At 47.9% G+C, this 7,647-nt stretch overlaps 1 protein-coding gene across 1 annotated transcript in view; it reads left to right on the top strand.

Annotated features, from left to right (window-relative positions):
- Positions 1-7,647, top strand: part of CCDC138 (coiled-coil domain containing 138) — a gene marked incomplete at its 3' end in the record, with an annotated part of 183,736 nt that overhangs the window by 44,523 nt on the left and 131,566 nt on the right. The window contains exon 7 of the mRNA XM_015564007.1: positions 6,265-6,312. Coding sequence (XP_015419493.1) covers positions 6,265-6,312 — 48 coding nt within the window. The remainder of the gene's footprint in view (positions 1-6,264; positions 6,313-7,647) is intronic.

The raw sequence follows: 7,647 nt of genomic DNA, 5'->3' as shown, positions 1-7,647 counted from the left end.
GAGAACTTCTGTGGGGAAGAGGCCCTTTGGGGGCAAGACTTGCTTCAGTGGGGCTTTGGTGCTCACTGAGTCTGCCCCCTGGGTGTGCCCCTTATGGATCTGAGGAGTTGTAATCCGGATGGTCCCCCTCTGACCACTGGGTACACTGGCTCTTGGAGGTTACCCAGCAGGAGCTATGAAGAGGACTGCAGATTCCCCTTCCTTTTTTGGAGTTTGGAGGTGACCTGATGAGACCCAGGTGTGACGCAGTGCAAGCTGCTGTGGGGCCTTGGGCCTTCTCTTGGAAGTTCTGGGTCTGTCTGGCCCAGCTGCAATTTTTTAGATCATTTTCAGTTTGCAAAGGGCCAGGCCATTCATATGCAAAAGCCTCTGCCGCAGCCTGGGTGTGGCGGGGTCTCAGGGAATCAATGGGTGGAGCAAGCATCTATGGCTGGTCCTCAGCTCTGCCCTAAGGGGCTGCGCGTCTCAGTGTCCCGATAATTGCTGCAAGCACCTCTGAGGGAAAGCCACCCTGAAGTTCAGAGTTCTGCCTGCTGCCAGACAGTCGTTTCTTCCCGTATGAGTCCTGGGTCCCCAGAGACTTCCCGGAACCGGAGTTCCGAGCAGACGAGAGCTTGTGACTCCCTCCTGATTCAAAAAGACAGCCACGTCCTCAGATACCAGCCCCTTTCCATGCGTGCTTGAGCCTCCGTACCATTGCACTTTACTTCCGCAACTCTTCTGAGTCTCAGTGTGCTTTTCTCTTTTCTTCTAGTTGTAGAATTTACACTCAGCCAGCCTTCCTGTAGTTCTGGATGATGCCGGTTTTGTCTTTTCGTTGTATTTTTGAAGTTGTGGGAGGCAGCAATTTCCCGGTGTTTACCTATGCCACCATCTTAGTTTCTCCGTCCCAGACTTTTCTTATACTATCTTCATATTTTTGGATTCTCCTTTTCCCCTCTTCTGATTGGGTGTTTTTTGGTCCCTCATATTCCACATCATTAAATTGAATCTCAGACTCCTTTACTCTACTGCTAAATCCCTGTAAACAATTCTTTATTTCAGTTAGTGTATGCTTAATTTCTGACTGATCCTTTTGCATGATTTTGAATTTCTCACTAAGATCCTTGAGTAACCTTATAAGTATCGTTTTGAACTCTGTATCCTAAAGTTTGCTTGCTTCCATTTCTTTCATTTGTTACATGTTATTTGTCTCCCCATTTAGTCTGCTTCCCTGTGTTAGGTAGACCTGCTGTGTCTCCTGGAATTGATAGAGTGTCCTTGTGTAGTAGTTGTCCGATAGGGGCCAGTGGCTCGGTCTCCCAAGTCATGTGAGCTGGGCACTCCAGGTATGTCCCTTTGTTGGCTGTGTACACAGTCTTGTAGTTGAGCCTTGATTGCTGTTGGCAGTCATTGGGAGGAATTGACATCCAGGCCAAATGGCTGTGAGGACTAGTTATGGCTCCAGTGGGCAATCTGCTGTGCAGGAAACACTCTATGGAGTAGGACTTGCTTCAATGGGGCTTTGGTGCTCATTGAGCCTGCCCTTGAGTGTGTCACTTGTGGATGTGTAGAGTTGTACTCTGGTATGATCTGAAGCTGTCCTACAGGTACACTGGCTCTAGGACCTCTAGAGAGGTGCAAAGTCAGCCATTGCCTGGGGCCAGCCAACAGGTGCTATTTGTATTGGGCTTGGAGGTGCCCAGGCGTGGCCCAGCTATGAAGCAAGGCAGGCTCATGCTAGTTCAGGGTCTTGAGCCTTTTTTTCCCCATAAGTTTGGAGCACATTTACCCAGCTGTAGCTTTTTTGAGAGAGTTTAGCAAAGTCTGAAGCCTGAGCAAGGACAGGCCATTCATAAGCAAAAGCTGCTGCAAACATGTTCGTTGGGCTGCAAATTGGATGGGACGGAGTCTTAGGGAATCACCAGGGCAGAGCAAATGGATATGGCTACCAGTCAGACCTGTAACCAGAGAGTTTCCAGCATAGCAACAATGACCCTGCAATCACCTCCATCTGGGAGTTGGAATTTCTGCCCTGATGCCAGACAATCCAGTTCCTCCCTGTATGTTGCTGGGTCCCCTAGAGCAGTGGTTCTCAACCTTCTGGCCCTTTAAATACAGTTCCTCATGTTGTGACCCAACCATAAAATTATTTTTGTTGCTACTTCATAACTGTAATGTTGCTACTGTTATGAATTGTAATGTAAATATCTGATATGCAGGATAGTCTTAGGCGACCCCTGTGAAAGGGTCTTTCGACCGCCAAAGGGGTCACAACTCACAGGTTGAGAACCGCTGCCCTAGAGCCTCTTCTGGCACTAGGGCTCAGAGGAACTTTGTAAGTTCAGTTCATGTGCTGGCCCTTTAAGAGGAATAGCTAGGCCTCCAGCTGCCTCCTTGTCACTGAGCCCCAATCTCCACTGTTTTTTATAGCCTGTAGTTATGGGAGCTTCTTTTTCCAGCTCTGGAACCCTGTGCTGGCAGTCTGGTGTGGGGATGCGACCTCTTGTTCCTCACGGGGTGGCTTCCACAGAGACTATATCCCTCCGAATTAAAAAAACAGCACGTGTGTGTGTGTTGGACCAGCACCATCTGTGCCTCCATCCCTCCTACAAGTCTCAACGTGCTTTCTTTACTTCTCTAGTTGTAGGATTTCCGTTCAGTCAGCTTTCAGGCAGTTCTGCATGATGATTGTTCTGTATTTTAACTGTAATTTTGATGTGGTTATGGGAGGTGGCGAGTATAGTTATTTGCCTATGTTCCCATCTTGGTTCTCTCCAAAGGTACTTATCCCTATGCTTTTGTTTGATTTTATCCTGCTTGGGGTTCACTGAGCATCATGAATTGGTAAATTTATGTTTTTCACCAAATTTTGGAAGTTTGTAACCAAATATTTTTCTTTCTCCTAGTAAGAAATATTTCTTGCCCTGACCAGTTTATCTCAGTGGATAGAGCATCGGCCTGCGAACTGTAAGGTCCCAGGTTTGATTCTGGTCAAGGGCATGTACCTTGGTTGCGGGCACCTCCCCAGTAGGAGGTGTGCATGAGGCAGCTAATCGATGTTTCTCTTGCATCGATGTTTCTAACTATCCCTCTCCCTTCCTCTTTGTAAAAATCAATAAAATATATTTAAGAGAAAAAAAGAAATATTTCTTCAAATATTTTTTTTTTCATTCCTAGTACTTTTTCTTCTTCTTTTGGATTTCCAATTACTCATATGTTAGGCTTTTTACTATTACTACTAGAGACCCGGTGCACAAAATTTGTGCACTTAGGGTGCATCCCTCAGCCTGACCTGTGCCCTCTCACAGTCCAGGAGCCCCGTGATCAATCGCCCCCGCAGAGTAAGGCCCTGTCCTCTTGCCACAGCACCGCCATGGGGTATCCCGGGCCTCCCTGTTTGGGGCAATCGATTGTGGGGCTCCGCTATTGATTCACCCAAAGAGGCAGGCCCTGCCCACCTGACGGGGATCTGCAATGGATCACCCCTACAGAGGGAGGTCCTGGCCACCCGCTGCAGCCCACTGGTCAGTGGCCTAGGCCTCCCTCTGTAGGGGTGATCATGGGGCCCCCTGATTGATCGATTGCTCCGCTGACCAGTGGCCTGGGCCTCCCTCTGCAGGGCGATCATGCGATCGATCATGCCCCCAGAGGGAGGTCCCGCCCACCCGCCACAGCCCACCAGTTGGTGGCCTAGGCCTCCCTCTTTAGGGCGATCGTGGAGCCCCCCGGTTGATCGATTGCCTCGACAGGCAGTGGCCTGGGCCTCCCTCTGCAGGGTGATCATGTGATCAATTGCACCCCACAGAGGGATGGCTGCCCACCTGCTGCAGCCTACCGGTCGGTGGCCTTGGCCTCCCTCTTTGGGGTGATTGTGGGGCCCCCGGATTGATTGATTGCCCTTTTGGCCAGTGGCCTCGGCCTCCCTCTGCAGGGTGATCATGCGGTGATGGTTGGGCCCCCGACCAATTGCATCGCACCCGCCTTGACTGGCCTGGTGCCAGTGGGTGTCATTGCGTGGTCGTCCAGAAGGTCATCTGGATGGTCGTTTTGCTGTTTGGTCATTCGGTCAATTTGCATATTATGTTTTTATTATTATTACTAGAGACCTGATGCACAAAAATTCATGCAAGAATAGGCCTTCCTGCCCTAACTGGTTTGGCTCAGTGGATAGAGTGTTGGCCTTTGGACTGAAGGGTCCCAGGTTCGATTCCAGTCAATGGCACATGCCTGGGTTGCGGGCTCAATTCCCAGTGGGGGTCATGCAGAAGGCAGCTGATCAATGATTCTCTCGCATCATTGATGTTTCTCTCTCTCTCCCTCTGCCTTCCTCTCTGAAACCATTTAAAAAAAAAAGAGTAGGCCTTCCTTCTCCCGGCTGCCGACACTGGCATCCAGGATCTGGGCTGGCTTTCTTCGGCCGCCTGCAGGCACCTGGGAACAGGGCTGGCTTCCCCTGGGCCACCTGCAGGCACTCGAGACCTGGGCTGGCTTCCCCCAGCCTCTTGCATGCACCTGGGACCCTGGCTGGCTTCTCCTGGGCTGCCCACAGGCACCTGAGACCTGGGCTGGCTTCTCCAGGGCTGCCTTCTTCCCTGGGCCACCCGCAGCACCCGGAACTCTGGCTGTCTTCCTCTGGGCCGCCCACAGGCACCCAGGACCTGTGCTGGCTTCCCTGGGCCGCCTGCAGGCACCCGGGAGCCAGGCTGACTTCCCTCAGGCCCCGGCTTCTTCGAAATGATGTTTGGAAGACATCTGGTCTAATTAGTATTTTAACCTTTTATTATTATATATTAGAGGCACGGTGCACAAATATTCATGCACTGAGGGCGGTCCCTCAGGCTGGCCTGACCCCTCTCACATTCTGGGAGCCCTCAGGAGATGTCCTACTGATGGCTTATGCTCGCTCCCCAGGGGAAGTAGGCCTAAGCTGCAGTCTGGCCTCCCTCTGTGGGAGGTGACCGGGCTGATGAGGGGATGGCGCCGTCCCATCACCCAACTGCTGCTGCCACTGCCGGCCGCCAGCCCTCCTTGGCCCTTGCAGCTACTGCAGCTTTGTCCAGAAGGACGTCCGGAAGACGTCCAGTCTATCCTATCTAATTAGCATATTATCCTTTTATTAGTATAGATAGATTACTCCACAGATTTCTGAAGCTTAGTTCCCTTTTCCTCATTTTTTTTCTTCTGTGTTGCCAGGAGCCGGTCCATCCTTGCTGTTTTCAAGGGACCTGGCATATATGGCATACTGTTCTTAATATGTTTGCTCACCTTCTTGGCACTATGTGTTTTAACCAAGGTCACCTCTCCGAGAAAGGTTGTTTCCCCAGGTAGAGATTTTCCCCCTGAAGTTAAGGAGGGAATAAAACCTCTTAACTGCCAGGCGGGTAATTAATCACTTTAACTACGAACAATCATGCTTAAGTACATAATCTTTACTCCCTGGAATGGAGATAAGAAACGCCCTAACCTTTGGAATAGAGATTGATAGGATTAGAATCAACTGGTATAAATACAGATGCAACAAGACAACGAGAGACAGAACTTAGAACCTACACACAACTTAGAAGACAGAACCTAGACACAGAACCTACACAGAACCTAGAGACAGAAGAACTTCGCTGGAGAGAACATGGCAAAAGATCCTGGACAGAAACTGGCAACAGAACCTAGTGAGAGAACCTGGCTTAAGATCCTAGAGACAGAACTTGGCTACAGAACCTGGATAGAACATGGCAAGAGAACCTGACTAGAACCTGGTGACTGAACCTGGCTGGAGAACCTTGACAGAACCTGGCTGGAGAACCTAGCGAGGGAACATGGCTACAGAACCTGGCTGGAGAACCTGGAGAACCTAGCAAGAGAACATGGACACAGAACCTGGCTGGAGATCTTAACCAGAACTTCGCTGGAGATCCTTATCAGAACTTCGCTGGAGATCCAGACCAGAACTTGGCTGGAGATCCTGGCTAGAGATCCTGGCTAGGCTGCTGTTCAACTGAACGCTGTCTCCGTGTCATTCCTTCTTCGCCGACTCCATCCACACCTTTGGGGACCCCTGGACCTGCTGGGGTTGGACCCCAGAACTGTGTTCTTCAGATTTTATGTTTGTTTAGCTGTCTTTATATTCACTCTTTCTTCTTTCATTTCTATGTCCCTATTGAGCTCAACTAATAAATTTTTTAATGCTGGTATGATAAAGTTCTGAAATTCCCAGTTATGTTCTTTTGAAAACTTTTAAATTTTTCTCATGAGAATTTCTGTCTTTCCCTTTGCATTTATTTACAGTTACTTCATGAAACACAGTTAAAAATTCAATATCTGGATCATCTAAGAGTTGGTATTTTTCTTGACACTTAGTCATATTTTTTTGATTCTTCCCCTTCCCCCGTATTGACCCCCACCACCCCGCCCCCACTCTCCTCCCCAGGCCCTCACCGCCCCATTGGCCATGCATATATGCATACAAGGTCCTTTGTTGATTACCTCCCTCCCACCCACCCTCCCCTACCTTCCCTCCGAGATTCTGCACTCTGTTCCATGCTTTCATGTCTCTGGATCCACTCGGTTCATCAGATTATTTTGTTACTTAGAGTCCACATATAAGTGAGATCATGTGATACTTGTCTTTCTCTGACTGACTTATTTCACTTCGTGTTATATACTCCAGGTCCCTCCATGCTTCTCAATGGATAAGAGATACTTTTTTTTTTACTGCTGAATAGTAATGAGTCTCATTCATTAAGGAAAGCAACAAACAACTAAAGCCACATGAGCACCACAATTCATGAGATCAGTTTTTAAAGGTTTCCTTAATCATAAAATTTTCTAATGAAAACAGAAATCCCTTTTCTCCTGTAGCCTTTCCAGCTCACTATTCAAGAGATTTGAATACTTCTATTAAAGCAGTTTAGAAGTATATAGGAAGCCCACTTTATCCTTGAATGGTGACTTCTGCTCAATATGCAGCCTCTCCTTCCTTTATTTATAATGCAATCCAAGTGAATATGCTGTGGGAAAAATAGTAATTTATACAGTGCCACCCTCTGATAAAAGGGAAACAGCACTCAAAGCAAAAGGTCATAGAGGGCTCATTGCAAATCCAGTAGGACTAAGAGAGGCCTTCGACTTTCCAAATAAACTTTGCAACTGGATCCAGGTGGAACATTGCCCTGCAGTAAGGAGTAGTGTATATGCCAATGAGCGGCCCCAGCTTCTAAGAACTGTTACAGTGGCTTCCTGAGTCATCTTCTTTCTCTCCCATTCATATAAGAGAAAATACACACCTTAGCCTTGATTCTCACCCTCCACAAATCTGTCTGTACAGAGGTGTTTGTTTCTAAGTCTAAAACCTCAGCACAGGGTTGAGACACTTCATGAAATACTCTCTTCCACAGGCCAGGGTAGTATGGTATTTTACTTTTTTTTTGATGCAATTGTAAATGGTATGGTTTTCTTAGTTTCCCTCTCCGAGAGTTTATTATTGGTGAATGAAAATGTAACTATTTCTGAAAGTTTATTTTGTAACTTGCCACTTTACTGGATTCATTTATCAGTTCTAGTAGTTTTTTGGTGGAATCTTTAGGGTTTTCTATGTACAATATCATGTCATCTGGGAATAAAGAGCTTTACTTCCTCCTTTCCAATTTGAATGCTTTTGATTTCTTCTTT

Source organism: Myotis davidii, unplaced genomic scaffold (assembly GCF_000327345.1).
Source record: "Myotis davidii unplaced genomic scaffold, ASM32734v1 scaffold979, whole genome shotgun sequence".
In the NCBI taxonomy this organism is placed as follows: Eukaryota; Metazoa; Chordata; class Mammalia; order Chiroptera; family Vespertilionidae; genus Myotis; species Myotis davidii.
This window is presented reverse-complemented; position numbering and strand designations above follow the sequence as displayed.